This window comes from Mchenga conophoros, linkage group LG15 (genome assembly GCF_057382185.1).
Source record: "Mchenga conophoros isolate Kocher_MC1m ecotype Shallow Benthic linkage group LG15, M_conophoros_male_GT1.1, whole genome shotgun sequence".
Taxonomy (NCBI): Eukaryota; Metazoa; Chordata; class Actinopteri; order Cichliformes; family Cichlidae; genus Mchenga; species Mchenga conophoros.
In genome coordinates this window covers 30,058,113-30,077,675 of record NC_140540.1, presented here as the reverse complement: position 1 = coordinate 30,077,675, position 19,563 = coordinate 30,058,113, and the positions used below count along the sequence as shown (strand labels likewise).

At 46.8% G+C, this 19,563-nt stretch overlaps 1 protein-coding gene across 1 annotated transcript; it reads left to right on the top strand.

Annotated features, from left to right (window-relative positions):
* The first annotated feature begins 17,167 nt into the window (after positions 1-17,167).
* LOC146558613 (uncharacterized) lies at positions 17,168-18,979 on the top strand. The gene is made up of 2 exons (XM_085247667.1): positions 17,168-18,008; positions 18,465-18,979. Exons 1-2 carry the CDS (start codon positions 17,507-17,509, stop codon positions 18,977-18,979), a joined length of 1,017 nt encoding a protein of 338 aa, XP_085103793.1. The 5' UTR covers positions 17,168-17,506.
* The last annotated feature ends 584 nt before the right edge of the window (positions 18,980-19,563 follow it).

Below are 19,563 nucleotides of genomic sequence, written 5' to 3'. Positions count from 1 at the left end.
TGGCACGGCGGGACCACGGAGTATCATTCGGAGCCATCTTTATTTACATCTCACCACAACACACCCAAACCCCTGAGTCCCTGTGTTTTTAACTAGGCGGGCATGATTAAGGATGCCGTGCAGGTGCGTCCGCCCTCCCTGCACGGCACCGCAGACCACGCCCCACCACAGGGTTGTTAGCTAAGATACGTTTAGCTACCATTAAGAAGCGGCACAACTAATGTGTCTATGCGAGCTGATTTGCGATGTGCACCGCTGGCACAGCCATTTATTTTTTAATGCACCTTCTCAGACTGCGTGTCATGCCCAGGGCTGGACTGGGACAAAAAAAACAAACAGCCCGGGCATTTTGACTAAAGACCGGCCCACCAGGTATTAAAGCCATAAAGCCTTTGAATGATAACAAATGCTGTTGTGACAGTGATGTACAATCTTGTTGGTATATGTATGATTTCTATACATTTAATGTCAGATAAAAACTTTGGTTGTAAGCTTCAGATAATTATTTAATAACAGCCAGACATTTTAAATGAGAATAAGAAAGTATTTCTTTGTGCCCCCCTTTCCCTGTTAATGCCCTACTTGGCCCCCCTGGCAAAACTTTGCTATACCCGCCCCTGCAGTTACCAGCCGTCAGCTACTTAGAAAAGGATCCTGGTGTTATTTGTCTCTCAGAAACGGTTCATAACTTCCCTTCAACTCATTCATGTCACCTAAAAGGTAAACCTGTTTCTCCATCACCTGTTCAGCTCTGATGATTCAGTATGGACATCTCCTGGTTTCATCTTCATGTTTCCCTCTCTTCACATATCCAAACCGATATCATGACCAGGAGCTTTTCCAGCTGTGGCTCCAGCAAACATCTAGAAATTAATATTAAATAAATTCTAACAACAACTGATCAAGCATACACATGCTGCTATTGTTTAGCGCGACATCCGGCAGTTTCCTCTTTCTGGCGCAAAGTGGGCGATAAACAAACAAGAAAGAAAAGCCGATCAGCTGATCATTGATCAGTTTCATGATTAAAGTAGCAACAGGAGAGAGAGGGGGAGAGAATGAGAGGAGAAGAGGCAGCTGTGCAGCGTAACGACAGAATAACTCCAGCTTTGTGTCTTTTTCCATCCTAGACAAACTGTGTCCCTTCTCAGCTCAACACGAAACGCGTAATAATTTCTCTGAATACGGGACGATTCCGTTTTTTACGGGATGGTTGGCAACTCTACTAACTAATCTTATGAATAAAATAAAGTTCACTATCAGTAACATCATAGCACCCACCCAGCTGTATAGAAACTCCATCATACGCAGTACGAGTTATTGTAACTGACTGTAAAAAGTCAGCACAACGAAAATAAACTCCACCTAAACTTGGTTTATATCTGACCCAGATAGACTGCAGGTCATAACTTCTTACCTGAAGTTCAGTTCACCTGACACTCGGGTCTCTCCTCCTCCTGCCTCCCCTCTCCCTCATCCTGGCCTCCACCACTTGTTAATTTTACTGAATCTGTGGAAGCTCCACCATAGCCACCACCAAACAAGTTATTTTTACACACCGGCCAATCCACCACCTTTCATTATTTATACCGTTACTGTCACGGCTGGCGGAGTGAGCCGTGTGGTGTGGAGGAAAAGGAGGACCCAAAATGCAGCAAACTGATGATACGAGTGATGTTTATTTACAAGGTGGAGGTGGCAAAAACAGGCAACGCAGCATGAGCAATTACAAACGGAAACCTAAACTGGTAGAAACTAAAGAGCAAACCTGAGACCATACAAAGGAGTGCGGGGCAGAGAGACGCAGAGTAATGCAGGCAGATGAATGCATTTAACGCAGTGATACATGGATGAACGCAGACGAGCCGACCACCAACACAGACCGACACCCACTAAATATACACACACAAGGTAATCAGGTAATCACACACAGGAGGGAAGAACAGCTGAACCTAATACACATGAGGACAGGAGGAGACAAGCTGAACACCATGACAACAGACACAGACCTTCAGAACAGAACAGGAAATCCAGAACACGAGCCCTCAAAGTAAAACAGGAAACACAGACTGATTTACAACACAACACGGGGACATGAACAGAGCACCAAGGACAGACACAGGTAGGGCTGACAATACACCAAACTACAGGTTCAACCCTAAACTAATACAAATCAGAATAAACACAAAACGCTGGGTCAACGACCCAGGACCATGACAGTTACAAAGAAAAGAAAAGTCACCGGGCCACCGAGCAAATGCCTGGTATGCCCGATGGCCAGTCCAGCTATGGTCGTGCCATCAGTTAACCCTTCTGATGGCACGACAGCAACCCTAGGGTTGCTGACGCCTGCTCTATAACAACAACACCATTGCACTAGTCTTAAATATTATTAAGACTAGTGCAACTATTAAACAACCTATCCTTCATCTCCCCTAGCTATCTTGCCGACCTTCTTAGCTTGTATACTCGTAGTCGAGCCTTAAGATCATCTGGTCAACTACTCTTGGTCCAATCTAGGTCCTGCCTGAAGACAGGGGCAATCGTGCTTTTGTCTCAGCTGCACCGAACCTCTGGAATAGTCTTCCTGTTACTATTCGTGCCTCGGACTCTACTCAATCTTTCAAAACATGGTTGAAAACGTAATATTTTATATTTTGAATTGACCCTATCTCTGAACTGAGGCCCGATATCTGTTTTATTTAGCCCACACTCCTGGTTTAATTAGTGTTTCCCATCTGTTAGTATTTGTACTGGTGCTTGTTTTTGTACTTTGTTAATGTTTTATATCAATGACTTATTGCATTATTGTGAAGCACTTTGGTCTACCTTTGGTTTTAAATGTGCTATATAAATAAAATTGTATTGTGTATATTATATTAAGAAACTGAAATACAACATGATTGTTACATCCTGGGAGGCTGTGGGAGTGTGTGGGCGTGGTGTTGTCTTCTCTCTCTCCTCCTCCTTCGTTCTGGCCCCTCCCCTTGTCTCTCTCTGCCCCTGCCCTCTCCTTTAGGTCACACCTGCTGCTCATCTGCTCTCGTTACAACCAATTACCCTCAGGGGTGATATAAGCTGGAGAAGAGCAGTGTGGAAGAGGAAGGAGAGGTGGTTTTCCTCTGTGCTGGTCAGAGTGTGCTACTGGCTTAGGTGTGGAACAGCCTGCTGCGTGTGACCAGCCTTCTGGTGTGTGGCTCTGGTGTGTGAGTAGTGCTTAACTGAGCAGTGATTGCCCATGAGTGACGGCGGCCTTCATTAGTTTGTGTGGCCTGCCCGGATATTGTTTGTTAGCAGCGTTGCTGTCTCTTTCTGTTGAAGCCTTATTGTTGCTTTCTTTGTTGAAGTGGTCATTACCACTTTGGGTTGACCTCCCTGATTTCTCATTAAAGCAGCGGTGCTGTCTCCTTTTGTTGTTGCCATTTATATGATTATTGAGGTGTTTGCCTACAATAAAGATCTATTTTATGTTAAATACCTCTGCCTGGCGTTCTTTTCATTCCACCTGGATCTAACTGTTACTGTCCCCCACCCTCATCGCCTAGACTTTTAAGTGGGGACGTAACAAAGTGGGGGCTGTAATCAACCCAATTCCAATGAAAGGAATTGGGTTGATTACAAGTGTGAACAGGTGTTTGTGTGTTGTGTGAAGGTCATTTGGCTAGCTGCTGCTCTCCCCGGCTAGCACAGGGGAGTGTCTAGCTGAGCATTTGCTCTTCCTTCGGACACTCGTTTTTTGTTTTGCCTTTTTTTATTTTCGGAGCAAACCCGGGTGGGGATTAATTCTCTGTTGGGGGTAGGCTTGTCGGTGCCTGTGGCACTTGATGATTTGCCTTTAAAGTGGCCTCGAGCCTGGTACGCTCCAGAAGCTAGGACAGGCTAGAGTCTGAGTAGGCAGGACTGGGGGGAGTGTGGGTAGAATTTTTTAATTAATGGTTGACTTGACACAACACATTTTTATTTCGCCTGTGTGTAGTTCTGTAGTGAAGGCGTTGTGTGTAGCCCTTTAGTGGTTTGCTTGTGTTTTGCAGGCCATTTTGAGTTTTCATGGCCACTTTTGATATTGCTGGGTTTACGGCAGAGCTGTCACTTGCCCTGCTGGATGTTTGTAGGAAGAAGGATCTGCATGAGCTGGCTACATATTACGGGATCAGTGTCTCCACTGGTCTACGCAAAGCCGAGCTGAAAGCCGCTCTGGTGTCCGGGTTGTTGGAGAAGAGGGTGGTTGTAATGCAAGAACCCCCGAGCACACCCGGTCCGGCTGGACCAAGTGCGGCGCCTCACGTTCCAGGCCAGGTTGTAGAACCATCAGTGTCTACACCTATGGACCAGGGGTTGCCCGAGGGGGGGCTAGTGACGCTGCCCCGTTTTGATCCACTCTCCACCCAGTCATCAGAGGGTTCTAAGCAGGATGCTAGACTCAAAATCCGTCTGGCTCGTCTCCAGCTGGAGAAGGAGCAGCGTGAGAGAGAGTTCCAGCTGAAGAGGGAGGTAGAGCTTAGGCGTTTGGACGCAGAACTGGCTAGGGCTAGAGAGGTTGAGCTGATGAAAGTGGAGGCGGAGACGAAGGTCAAGCTGCGACAGCTGGAACTCCAGCAGGCCTCCACCCCTCCTGTGGTGGCTTCGCTGTCACATACAGATGTTCATTTTGATGTAGGAAGGAATAGTCGTCTGGTCCCTGCATTTCGTGACACTGAGGTGGAGATTTATTTTGAATCGTTTGAGCGGATAGCGACAGCCTTGCGTTGGCCGCGGGATGCGTGGGCCATCCTGCTACAGTGCAAGCTGGTGGGCAAGGCACAGGAAGTTTGTTCCTCGTTGTCCGCTGAATGCAGCTTGGACTACGACAAACTGAAAAGTGCAATCCCGTTAGCCTATGAGCTAGTCCCCGAGGCTTACAGGCAGCGATTTCGGGGGCTGAAAAAGGTGCAGGGTCAATCCTTCCTGGATTTCGCAAGAGAAAAGAGTGTCCTCTTTGATCGGTGGTGTATGGCCTGTAAAGCTGCAGACCTAGCTTCGGTACGGGAATTAATTCTCATTGAGGAATTTTAAAACTGCGTCACCGAGCGGATGGCGGTATATCTGAACGAGCAGAAGGTCTCTACGTTGCAGCAGACCGCAACCCTGGCTGACGAGTTTGCACTCGTCCATAAAACCAGTGTTGTTAAGCATGAGCGACGCGACATACTAGCAAAGGCTAGTGGTGAGCAAGACACAAGGAGAGAGGTGCCTGTGCCTCGTCCCAGGTCAGACCGGAAATGTTTCTACTGTTTTAAATCCGGCCATTTAATAGCCGACTGCGAGGCCTACAGGCGGAGACAGCCAGTTTCAACACCACGTAAACCAAAAGGGATAGGGCTGATTAAAAACGCTTCTCCTGGTAGCAGACCACTTAGCACTGAAACGCCTGACGAATGTTTTAAAACTTTCATTTTCAAAGGAGCGGTGTCACTCTCTGGTAAGCCTGGAGATGGGCGTACTGTGACCATTTTACGTGACACAGGTGGTTCACAGTCCCTCATACTGGCTAGTGCACTTGCCTTTGATGAAAAGACCGCCAGCGGCACTGACGTTATTGTTAGGGGCGTTGGAATGACTTATGTGCCAGCCCCCCTCCATCGAATTTGGGTGCAGAGTGACCTAATAAGTGGTGCTTTTCCTGTAGCTGTGTGTCCTTGCTTCCCGATTGATGGTGTAGACTTCATAATGGGCAATGACATTGCAGGCGGGAAGGTTTATCCTACCCCAGAGGTCATAAAGACCCCTGACCCAAGCCCCTTGCCAGATGTTTTAAACCGGCAGCACCCGGATGTATTTCCCGTAGGTGTTCTTACCCGGTCACAGGCCCATCGGCAGGGAGAAGTGGTTGACTTGTCAGGGTCAGTGGTCGGCTCTATGCTGGAGATGGATGTGATGCCCTCGGAGGGGGAGGTGGGTCCTGATGCCAAGGAACTGGCTCAAGAAGTGGCTGAGCCTGCTCCTGAACCCGCAGCCCCCCCTCTCCTCACACGGGAGGCCCTTATTATCGCTCAGAAAGCAGACCCATCGTTAACCAAATGTTTTGCTGCCGTAGATGAGAGTGATCATCTGACAGGAGACAGGAAGCAGACATTTGTTGTATGTGATGGATTGCTAATGCGCAGGTGGACTTCAAAGCCAGGGGAGGACTGGAGTGTAGTCCAACAGATAGTGGTCCCGGCTAGTTTGCGTCAGCACGTGCTACAATTAGCCCATGACCATTCATGGTCAGGACATTTGGGGATAACTAAAACATATGACCGTATTCTGCAGCACTTCTTCTGGCCGGCGATGAAGGCAGATGTTGCGAAGTATTGTAATACTTGTCATACGTGTCAACTGGTGGGCAAACCAAACCAAACTGTGCCCCCCGCCCCACTATGTCCAATACCTGCTGTTGGTGAGCCATTCGAGCATGTTTTGGTCGATTGTGTTGGTCCGTTGCCAAGAACACGAGCAGGCAATCAGTTTTTGTTGACCATAATGTGTTTGTCCACAAGGTTCCCCGAAGCAATTCCTCTGCGGAGGGTCACCACTGCAAACATTACTAAGGCGCTAATCAAGTTTTTCACCACCTTTGGTCTTCCAAAAACAGTGCAAACAGACCAGGGAACTAATTTCTTATCTCGAGCATTTAAACAGACTTTAGCTTCCCTGGGCGTCTCTCATTCTGTGTCTAGTGCTTATCACCCAGAGTCGCAAGGTGCACTTGAGCGTTGGCACCAAACACTTAAGGCCATGCTAAAAAAGTACTGCCATGACACGGGCAGAAGCTGGGATGAGGGTGTCCCCTTTGTACTGTTCGCAATACGCAATGTTAAGCAGGAGTCCTTAGGGTTCAGCCCAGCTACACTTGTGTTTGGCCGCGAGGTGCGGGGCCCGCTAAAAATGTTGAAAGAGAGGTTCCTTAGTGGGGGTGTTCCAAAAACTAACGTGGCAGATTTTGTGAAAACATGTAAGGATCGTTGGCAACGTGCTACCTCATTAGCAAAAGAGGCCCTGTGTACTGCCCAGGCGTGCATGAAGACGTGGCATGACAGAAAGGCTGTGAAAAGGCATTTTCAGGCTGGGGACAAGGTCTTAGTGTTGCTACCGGTGCCTGGTTCTGCTCTTACGGCCCGTTTTGCGGGACCGTATGTCATAGTGAGGAAAGTGTCTGAGACAGATTATGTTCTCAGTACCCCAGAGCGTAGGAGGAAAACACGCCTGTGCCACATCAACATGTTAAAACCCTACCATGGTAGGGAAACCCATGAGACTGTTGACAGTGCGGCAACCTCCAGCTCTGTCTCCGCCACCGTGCTGAGTGTAGAGGCCAGTGCTGACGACGATCTGCATATACTTTCTGAGGGACAACAGTGTGGACGGTTGGCGAATTCAGCTTACTTAGCCGAAGTAACGGCCCACTTGTCTCATCTGTCCCCTTCACAATGCGAAGATGTGCTTAATCTATTGCACTCCTACCCCTCTCTCTTTGGTGATGTGCCCTCGCGTACTAATGTTTGTGAACATGATATCGATGTTGGTGACGCAACCCCAATCAAACAGCACGCGTACCGCTGCCCTATGGGAAAGCGCGAGGTGATGAGGAAGGAGGTCAGTTATCTAGTGGAGAATGGTTTGGCGAAACAGAGTCACAGCCCTTGGAGCTCTCCATGTTTACTTACGCCCAAGTCTGATGGCACCCCACGTTTCTGCACAGACTACCGTAAGGTAAATGCAGTGACTGTCGCCGATTCTTTTCCACTTCCTCGTATGGAGGACTGCTTTGATAACATAGGTCCTGCCACATTTATTTCCAAACTGGACCTTCTTAAAGGATATTGGCAGGTGCCTTTGACCCCCAGAGCCTCTGACATTTCTGCATTTGTCACACCCGACCATTTCATGCAGTACACCGTGATGGCATTTGGCATGGAAAACGCCACATTTCAGCGGTTGATGCAGCTGGTTGTAGGAGATGTGCCTCAATGTAATGTGTACTTGGATGATGTAGTGATATACACAGCCACGTGGGAAGAGCATGTGGCCATCCTACGATCAGTATTTCAGCGACTGGCTGATGCCTCGTTGACTCTAAATCTCGCTAAGTGCGAGTTCGCCAAAGCGACAGTCATGTACCTGGGGAAACAGGTGGGTTTCGGGCGGGTACGCCCAGTGGAGGCAAAAGTCGAGGCTATCCTCAGCTACCCGGCCCCAGCCACTAGGCGGGAGTTAAAACGGTTCCTGGGCATGACTGGATACTACCGCTGTTTTTGCAAGAACTTTGCGGTAGTTGTGGCCCCTTTGACAAGGCTATGTAGCCCCAAAGTCCCTTTTGAGTGGTCAGGGGAATGCCAGCACGCATTCGAGTCTGCAAAATCCCTCCTTTGCAGCGCCCCAGTTCTGGCTGCCCCTAACTTCTCTCAGCCTTTCAAGCTGGAAGTCGACGCCAGTGCCACCGGAGCTGGTGCGGTGCTGTTACAAGACGACGCAGAGGGTGTGTGTCACCCAGTCTGCTACTACTCTGTAAAGTACAAGCGCCATCAGCTAAACTATTCCACCATAGAGAAAGAGGCTCTAGCGATGCTGATGGCCTTGCAGCACTTCACTGTGTATGTGGGCTCTAGCTCCTTTCCGGTAACGGTGTATACAGATCACAACCCCCTCACTTTCCTCCAGCGCATGTACAACCACAACCAACGACTAATGCGCTGGGCTTTGCTGGTGCAGGATTATGATCTGGTTATCCAGCACAAGAAAGGGACGGAAAATCTGGTGGCTGATGCACTCTCACGCAGTGCATAGTGATGAGTTTCTTCTGTGTTTTGTATAGTGTGGATTTAGGGTGGGGGGGAATGTTACATCCTGGGAGGCTGTGGGAGTGTGTGGGCGTGGTGTTGTCTTCTCTCTCTCCTCCTCCTTCGTTCTGGCCCCTCCCCTTGTCTCTCTCTGCCCCTGCCCTCTCCTTTAGGTCACACCTGCTGCTCATCTGCTCTCGTTACAACCAATTACCCTCAGGGGTGATATAAGCTGGAGAAGAGCAGTGTGGAAGAGGAAGGAGAGGTGGTTTTCCTCTGTGCTGGTCAGAGTGTGCTACTGGCTTAGGTGTGGAACAGCCTGCTGCGTGTGACCAGCCTTCTGGTGTGTGGCTCGCCTTCTGGTGTGTGGCTCTGGTGTGTGAGTAGTGCTTAACTGAGCAGTGATTGCCCATGAGTGACGGCGGCCTTCATTAGTTTGTGTGGCCTGCCCGGATATTGTTTGTTAGCAGCGTTGCTGTCTCTTTCTGTTGAAGCCTTATTGTTGCTTTCTTTGTTGAAGTGGTCATTACCACTTTGGGTTGACCTCCCTGATTTCTCATTAAAGCAGCGGTGCTGTCTCCTTTTGTTGTTGCCATTTATATGATTATTGAGATGTTTGCCTACAATAAAGATCTATTTTATGTTAAATACCTCTGCCTGGCGTTCTTTTCATTCCACCTGGATCTAACTGTTACTGTCCCCCACCCTCATCGCCTAGACTTTTAAGTGGGGACGTAACAATGATGAAAAATCTTTTTCTATACCAGTCAAAAATTTGGACACAACTTCTTATTTCATATTTTTCCTGTACTACTTTCTACATAATGGATACATCAAATATATGAAGAAAGATATATGGAATTATGTAGCGAAGAAAAAAATTGATAAATAAACATATCTTACATTTTAGATTCCTGAAAGCCACCCTTTGCTTTGTTGACAGTGCTGCAAACCTTCTCTCAGTAAGCTGCATGATGTAGTCACTAGGGGTGCAACGATACACAAAATTCACGGTTCGGTTTGGTTCGATACTTTGGTGTCACGGTTCGATATTTTTTCGATACAGAAAAAATGTTCATGCCTTTTTTATTTGTCATTTATTAAAATTATAAATATATATTTTAACTCAAAAGTACAGTTTTTAAATTTAACCCTAACCCTTGTGCGCGTTTTTTATTTTGACAGCGAATGCGCACCTGCGGACCACTTATGTGCAGCCCTGGTTATTTAGCTCGTCATATTGCAGCCACAGAAATTCTTTTGTCCATGAAACCATGAAGCTGCACTTTCTTTTTGCCTTATAGTCTGATTTGTCATAACTTCTCCGTTTTGTGGTAAGCTTTTATTTGGCTGTCACTTCTTCACCCTGACCTGTCTTATTTGGCTCAGAAGAAATGAAATATATATCCTCAACCTCTCACATGTTTAAGCTTGCTGCGGGAGATTTCACTTGTCATGTTTGCATAGTGAGCTAACGATTAATAAGACGATGTCAGAGGAATTGGTGCACAAATTTTCATCACTCACAGATCAGTGCTGTCGCTCTCTATACACAGTTCGCGCGATTGCAAAGTGAAAGCAAAAAAACAAGCGCAAATTCAAACGCGATTTCAATATGTCACATATTGACAGTGGCTCACCGATGCCAATGACATAATTACCCAGCTACATTTCTGAAAGAATGCAAAAGCATTGACATATATTTTTCTTCCTACAATAGCCCGACGGGCAGGGAAGAGATAGATTTTGGTAGCCCGACTGAAAAAAATCGCTAGCCCCAGGACGTCGGGCTAGTGATATTGCAAGCCCTGTATCTGATTGAGGAATCACTCATCTTTGGAAAAGAGAGTTTATTACAGAGAAATGTCTCTTTCCAAAATAAAAGCTATACTATCCGCTTCTTCTGGGCTATATTCTCAGCAGCATAAGGAGAATCATGTGCTAACAGCTGTCTAAATGACTCGGCTAAAGTTAGTAGCATGCTTGTTGTTTTTGTCTTTGCACTAGGATGATGTCGGCGTAAATGTGCAGTCATATTCGTTGTGTTCCCACTAGTGATTTCAGGTTAATCTCGTTGAAATGACCTTAACGCCACAACACGGCAAATCTCCGTTAACGAGCTACCGCCGATCGCCCCGTGCATGGGGCTAGACGGCCAACACGTTAACACACTAGCTCCCACCCATGTAATTGAGCATTGCACGGCACATCCAACATACTGTTTTACTTTAGTCCATGACTCGCTTACCTTCAGGGTCATACGTCACATGAAAACCAAAATAATTCCAAACGCCAGATCTGGAGAGCTTAACTTCTGTCTTGCTAGCTTGCCCTGCGCTCTTCCTTCTGACTATGCTGTCTGTGTTGAGCACTCAGTGGATCTGCGCTCGACAGTGCAGCCTAGGCGGAGTAGTCGAACGCAGATTCACTGAGCGCTCAACACAGACAGCATCGTCAGAAGGAAAGTTGATAAAATAAATTACAAATGTTGTATTGTTCGATACATATGCGTACCGAACCGAAAGCACTGTATCGAACGGTTCAATATCGATACGAATATCGTTGCACCCCTAGTAGTCACCTGAAATGGTTTTCACTTCCCAGGTGTGCCTTGTCAGGGTTCATTTATGGAATTTCTTGCCTTCCTAATGGGGTTGAGACCATCAGTTGTGTTGTGCAGAAGTCAGGTTGGTACACAGCTGACAGTGTAGAAAATTGCTAAAACTTTGAATGTGTCTCCAAGTGCTGTTGCAAAAACCATCAAGCGCTATGATGAAATTGGCTCACATGAGGACTGCAACAATCAGAAGAGATTTATTTGGGCCAAGAAACACAAGGAATAGACATTAGTGTCATGGTCCGGGTGAGTGCTGGGTTTTCCTGCGTGCCAGTAAATCCATCACTGGGCAGAGTCACCACACCCCCTCGTTTGTGGCACCTGTGTGTAATTTTCTGGGAGGCTCTTAAGACCAGCGTTCTCAAACATTCCTCGCCGGAATGTCAGCTAACACACCTTCACAGTGGATTTGATCTTGCTGCCTGTAACCACTCAACTCCCCGTCGCTGGCCTGCTACTATTCTCGGTGCTATTCACCTGCCTGCCTCCCTGCCCTACACTTCAGAGTGAGTGTACACGAACTGGTTTAGCCTCACTTGGACCACTAATCCCCTCCTAGCCTCGCCATCAACCCAGACAAGTAAGACTATGTACTTTGTTGCCACCACTTCTTGCACTGCTGCGTGGGGCGCACATTGACTCTACACTCCTTTCATTACAGTGACTCAGAGAAACCCTGTGACCCGTTACCTTGTATGCCTGCTCCGGAAAATCCCAAATAACGTGCCCAGCCCAATAAAGAGACTATTTCCTTTTGGCTTTGCTGCTGCGCACGCAGTGTGTTTATTGGTTTAACAATTATTTTGGAGATGGTCTAGCCAACACTTGTTTACTTTCTCAGCATTCCTGGTAACAGCTTATCTGCTAGCCCTTGCTAATCACAGTGTGTTTGTAGCTACAGATTCTTAGTACCATAATCAGAAACTTTATGTTAGTAGGTAGCCAATGTTCAGAGGTCTATGTTTTCCCTCTCGCCCTTAGTTCACGTATAGCATTTTTTGTTTCTTTTACCTCCTTCATGGTGTGCCATTTTTTGAGTGCCAAATAAATTGTTTGTTTGCACTATACCTCCGAGCCTCCGTGTGGTGTCTGCATTTGAGTCCACTTACCTGTGTCTGGGTCGTGACAGTTAGACCAGTGGAAATTTGTGCTGTGGTCTAAATTTGAGATCTTTGGTTTCACCCGCAGTGTCTTTGTGAAACAGAAAAGGTGAATGGATGGTCTCATGGTTCGCACTGTGAAGCATGGAGAAGGTGTGATGGTGCGGAGGTGCTGTTGGAGCTTAGACAGTTCAGGCCAATATTTTACTCATTTACGTCAGGCCATATTTAAGTATTTGTCATGATCTTTGAGTGTTATAATCTTGATCATTTTTTGTTATAATGTAATATGCTGTGCTCCATAAATTAAAAGTGCCTTGTTAGTCTTTTGTGTTGTTGTAAAGTGTTGATAGATGTCGTAAAGGGGGTGTGTATTTTGCCTGCATGTGGGGGGGAGGAAAGGTTAGGCAAGTAAGCAGGACGTGGAGCAACAGTTTTCTGACCATCGCCGTTTAATGTTGTTTTTGTTGTAACATAAAGGGAATGTAAACGGAGCTCCCACCAGAGGCATTTGTTTGTATTTTTCGGTTTGTATGGAGAATAAATGTTTTGCCCATTTTACCTTCGCCTCATTTTGCTACTGAAAGGCATATAAGCGATTCAATATGTCTGTGAAGGTTCTCAGTCATCCAGGTCATCGTAGTCAAAGGAGCTTGCAAAGAAAAGCGTCTGGACTTCTTTAAGTTGCTTGAAGACGTTTCACCTCTCATCCAAGAAGCTTCTCGGATGAGAGGTGAAACGTCTTCAAGCAACTTAAAGAAGTCCAGACGCTTTTATTTGCAAGCTCCTTTGACTAAGCGATTCAAGAAAAGCACGAGTCAGAACCTTTACGTCCTGCACAAGCGGTAAAAAGGGACCAAAGGTTGCCGCTATAGGTGCTTTGCTGGTTAAATTATTGGGAATTTATTCAAAACTGAAGTCACACTGAACTAGCATCGCTACCACAGCATCCCACATCGATATGCCATCCCATCTGGTTTGCATTTAGTTGGATAATCATTTAATTGTTGGATCATCCAGTTGAAAACTGGACCTCCAGGCCTCCAGGCTATGCAACCAAGAAGGAGAGTGATGGAGTGCTAAGCCAGATGGCCTGGCCTCCACAGTCACCTGACCTTAACCCAATCAAGATGGTTTGGGATGAGATGGAATGCAGAGTGAAGGCAAAAGGGCCAACAAGTGCTCAGCATCTCTGGGAACTCTTTTAAGACTGTTGGAAAACTATTACAGGTGACGACCTCATGAAGCTCATCAAGAGAATGCCAAGAGTATGAAAAGCAGTAATCAAAGGTGTGGCTATTTTGACAAATGTTTTGATTTATTTCCCACTTTTTTGTTCACTACAATTCCATATGTGTTCCTTCATAGTTTTGATGCATTGACTGAGAATCTACAATGTAAATTGCACAGGGTTAACACAAAGAGCCAGAAAATGATTTATACTCATGGTTTGGCAATGAAGCTAACACATGCATGTCTTTGGAACATCGGAGGATAGTCAAAGAGACAGTGAGAAACCACACAAACACAGGGCGATGTATTCCTCATTTATCTGGACATAGGATCAGCAATAGGAGAATGGTAATGGAAATTCTGGTCTGTGGATCTATGTGAGATGGGTTTTTTTTTTCAATGACAAACAAGATTCCATATTTAAACAACAGTAAGGCATGGTGTAATTCTTACTCTAAACCAGAATGAAATGTGTCACACCAATGTGTCTGTAAACTCTTAGATCAAAATGTACTTCACCCAAATTTGATGCAAAAGAGCTCACTGCTTTGGAGCAGTAGGTTCGGCTACGTACAGGAGAGGCAAACTGAATGAGACTCAGGCAACTGTGAGTTTTGAAAATGCCGGCTCACTTGGCATCTTTCTTGGCCTTAAGACAACAATTCTGATGGCTAAAGATCCAAACGGGACACAAAAAAGAAAAAAACAGAAAAGAAAAAGAAAATGCCGGCTCATGTATTTTTACTCATTCAGAAAAGAAAAAAGAGAAAATTAACAACAAAAATACAAAAACATTTCAAATAAATGTATCCCTTTTTTGTACCAGTTTTTCCTCAATGACAACCATGTGGTACAATCACAGTAATCACTTAAAAAAACCTTACCTGGGTGCACCCTTCTAAATGTAAAATCAGAGTTCAAATTTACAGACACTGTAACCTCCTATAGCCACTTCTGCGAGGACAGCATTGTGCCATCACGCACCAGGGTGAGTTATAACAATGACAAACCCTGGTTTACTCCTAAACTCAAAGAGCTGTGGCTGGAAAAGAGAAAGGCGTTCAGAAGCAGAGACAGGGACTGCTACAGAGAGGCCAAGTACAGGTTCACTAAAGAAGTGGACATTGCTAAACATCAGCACTCTGAGAAGATGCAGCAGCAGATTTCAGAGAATGACTCGGCCTCTGTGGGGAAAAGTTTTAGGAATATCACCAACTACAAGCCTAAAACCCCCCACTCCACTGATGACGTGCTCTTGGCCAACACCCTTAACGACTTTTACTGCCGTTTTGACGAGCCATCAAGCAGCCTTCACACCTCCACCAGCCCCAACAGGTCTGTAGACGATGCTATCAACATGGCTCTACACTTCATCCTGCAGCATCTGGACTCCCCAGGAACCTATGCCAGGATCCTGTTTGTGGACTTCAGCTCTGCCTTCAACACCATCCTTCCAGACCATCTCCAAGGCAAGCTTTCCCAGATGAATGTGCCTGATCCCATCTGCTGGTGGATCACTGACTTCCTGACGGACAGGAAGCAGCATGTGAGGCTGGGAAAGAACGTCTCGGACTCCCGGACCATCAGCATGGGCTCCCCTCAGGGCTGTGTTCTTTCTCCTCTGCTCTTCTCCCTGTACACTAACTGCTGCACCTCCACCCACCAGTCTGTCTAGCTAATCAAGTTTGCAGATGACACCACTGTTATTGGACTCATCTCGGACAGGGATGAGTCTGCCTACAGGAGGGAGGTTGAACATCTGGTGTCCTGGTGCAGCCACAACAACTTGGTGCTGAATGCCCAGAAGACAGTGGAGATTATTGTGAACTTCAGGAAGCACACAGCCCCACTCCCCCCCCATCATCCTGACTGACACCCTCATCACCACTGTGGACTCATTCCGCTTCCTGGGTACCACTATCACCCAGGACCTGAAGTGGGAGCCCACCATCACCTCCGTCATAAAGAAAGCCTAGCAGAGGATGTACTTCCTGAGGCAGCTGAAGAAATTCAACCTGCCAACACGGACGATGATGCAATTCTACACTGCAATCATCGAGTCCATCCTCACCTCCTCCATCACCGTGTGGTATGCTGGAGCCACTATCAGGGACAAACAGAGACTGCAGTGTGTTGTGCACTCTGCTGAGAAGGTGATTGGCTGCAGACTCCCATCTCTGCAGGACCTGTACACCTCCAGGACACTGGGGCGTGCAGCTTGGATCACAGCTGACCCTTCTCACCCTGGACACAGTCTGTTTGACCTGCTCCCCTCAGGCAGGAAGCTCCGGTCCATTCGCACCAGAACCTCTTGCCATAAGAACAGTTACTTCCTCTCTGCTGTTGGACTCATGAACAATAACCATATGACTGTTCACACCACTAACACATGACCCTACACTGTGTTCACTGCATCATTCCGTCTTTGCACTGATCACCACCTGCATTCATGTATATATCTATCTACTCAGCACTTTTAATTTTAATTTTTATGTTTATTTAAGCATTGTCTGACAGTATGTTTTGCACTAAGTACTGCAGCAATTTTCTAATGTTGTAAACCTGCTCAACATTTGGCAAACAAACCCTTTCTGAATCTGATTCAAGATAAACCACAATTTCAATTACCAGAATCCGAATGGCAACATTCATCTGCAATTTCATATACTTTGTTAGCTGATTGCAACAACCATTGAGTTGGAAAAATATATTCAACCGCCCACACCCACTTCCCTTCTTGTTCGTGGGGATGTATAGAGTCCGTGAAAAGTCCTTAAAATAAACCGTCCGTAAGTCCAGGGGGATGTGTGTGAAGAAGGGGAACAGTAAGTTCAAAGTGGCGTGGTGTGATTTTTTTTTTGTTGCAGCTGGCCTACCACACTCTGTCAATTGGTCCGTCAATGGGATTGGCTCGCCATCGATTACAGGATCCGTTGCAATGCATCGAAAGGAAGAACACAAAGGAAAAAAAACCCCTGACCTGTCAACGACAGCGTTATAGGACATATTAAGTTCCCATGTAATGTTGGGATTAAATAATTTGCAGTGCCTCAATAATGTTATGCTTTTCATTAATAATAAGTGTTATAAAGTTATATAGTGTAGTATTAAGTGGACACAGCCCTGAAAAATAAAGGCATGAGACCAAGTGTCCTTGGGGAGTAGAAAGCTGCAGACTCTCGCTCACGCTTGCCTAGGAAAATGTAAATGAGAGGGGACCGGCGCTAGTGGAAAGTTACTGAGGCACTGTTGTTTAGACTAGAATGAGAGAGATTCTGCAATAAAACTGTTAGGGGCACACCACCATTTTGAGATCTGTGGCAGCGTGTCATGCAGGACGCATCTCCCTTCTAGAAGTAATAAAGTGTTAACTGGTCTACTGAGCAGCCAAAAGAGCACAGATCGAGGAAAAGATTAGAGAGGACCTGAAGGCCGAACCCATACCGGGAGCTGAGGACTGGTTCACCGATGGATGTTGCCACCGAGACGAAGGAGGACTGAAAGCAGGGTATGCGGTGGTTTGCAGAGTAGAAGGAGATTATCAGGTCAGAGAGTCAGGAAGGATTGAGGGAAAGCAGTTGGCCCAGAGAGCTGAAGTGATAGCCTTAGCTCGAGCTTTGAGACTAGCCAAGAACAGGAGAGTGAACATCTACACCGATTCGGCATATGCGTTTGGAGCAGCGCATGTGGAGCTGCCTCAGTGGAAAAGAGCAGGATTCAGAACAGCAACCAATGCACCTATCTCCCACATACATGAAATGGAGGAACTGGAAAAGGCCTTGGCTGACCCAGAGGAGGTGAGCATTATAAAATGCAAAGCTCACTCCCAAGGAACCAGTATGGTGGAAAAAGGAAACCAGAGAGCAGACGAAGCCGCAAAGGAGGCCGCAGGCTACAAAGGACAGAGACAAATGATACAGGTAACATCAGAAGAAGAGATACCTGTTGACCTGATTGAGGAAGTTAAACGGGCCCAGGAGGAGGCATCCCCAGAGGAAAAGGGGGTGTGGAAAAACAAAGGAGCCTGGCAGGATGGACATTTGTGGAGGGGGCCAGACGGGCGCCCCGTGTTGACAGCCAAAATGGCAGAACAGAAGGTGGATGAAGCCCACGGACTTGCCCACGTGGGGAGAGCCCAGATGGAAAGAAATTTGTGTCATTGGTGGCATCCTGAGCTGCGAGGAATGATAAGGGAGAAGGCCAGGATGTGCTTAATCTGTGGGGCACACAATCCTAAGCCAGCAGTAAAACCGGAAGTGGGTAAGTTTCGGCCCCCTGAGAGGCCGGGAGAGGAGATTGTTATTGATTTCACTGATATGATTGATTCCGGGCCGGGCGGTGTAAGATATTTGTTAGTGTGTGTTGACGCTTTGACCGGCTGGCCAGAGGCCTGGGCTACAAAAAAGGAGGATGCTAAGACTGTCATTAAGTGTTTAATCAATCATTACATTCCCCGTCATGGGTTCCCGAAAAGAATTAGATCAGATAATGGAACCCATTTTAAAAATCAAGATTTGGAAAAAGTAGAAAAAATGTTGGGCGTCCAGCATAAATTTGGAACGGTCTATCATCCTCAGTCTCAGGGGAAAGTAGAAAGAATGAACCTAAATTTGAAAAACAAATTGGCAAAAATCTGCGCGCAAACAGGGCTAAATTGGGTCGCAGCCCTGCCGGTTGCGTTGATGACCATAAGATGTTCTGTTAATCAATCCACAGGTTTTACACCATACGAGCTGCAAACCGGGAGACAGTTTCCGGCACCTTGGACGGTGGGCTCGGGTGAACGGGACAAAAAGGGGAACCGGTCCCACGCAGACTACTGGAACGAGCTAAAGGCGCTAGTGTCCAGTTTCACGAAACAGGCGGCTTGTAAAGGGCCCACAGGAGAAGGAGAGGTCCCGGACGCGAAAACAGTGTGGCTGAGAGTCATCAAACGAAAGTGGACGGAGCCCCGCTGGACTGGTCCATATGAGGTATCGGCTCGGACGGCGACAGCGGTCCAACTGAAGGGGAAAGGCGACACCTGGTATCACTGGACGCAGTGCGCAGCTGCGCACGAGGGCTTGGTGGGGAAGGATCAATCTCAACCCGACGCAGGTGAAATTGAGCGGCACAATAATCCCTCACACCTGTGCAACGGACCGACCGGTAGTCTACCCGGAAGGTCAAAGAAAGAAGAGCAGCCAAGGAGGAGATCGCCGCGCCAACGAAAAGGAGCGGTACCACACTGAACACCTAAAACAAGAGAGAGGCTCTGATAAAGGGCTTTGAACTTTTTACTACACCATAACATTCACATACCACCATGCCATCACAACAATTAGACACTGGTGAAGAAAGAAGAGTCTCAAAAGCCATCACAATGTTTAAAATTATTATGAGTTTGATGTTAACTATGTTGCTAATCATGGCTATTCGTTTTTTGATTTGTTTGTTGCAGACCGACCCGGGAAACCAGTCTGAGCACGGAGGCCATGCCAGTCCGGCGTTGTTTGATACACCAAGTACATCACGCGTGGTCCATAGTGATTTAAGGTTGCGGGCAAGAGTGAAGCGCGAGGTCTCTGGTAAAAAGGATGAGTGTCTCAGCACATATGGTGGTTTAGAATTAGATTATGTTATTGGCTCCACAACTTCCTTTACGTTTGATCTGTGTGATGTTGTTAATTGCAGGGACGTCGGCAGTGCTTGGAGGGGATACAATGTGTGGGTCTGTTGGGATTATTCAGTGAGTACGCACTGGGAGAGGGGAAATCGTCCTTATGACAGCTGGTGCCGTAATTGGGACCAGGTAAGGGGTTACACTGGGCAAAAT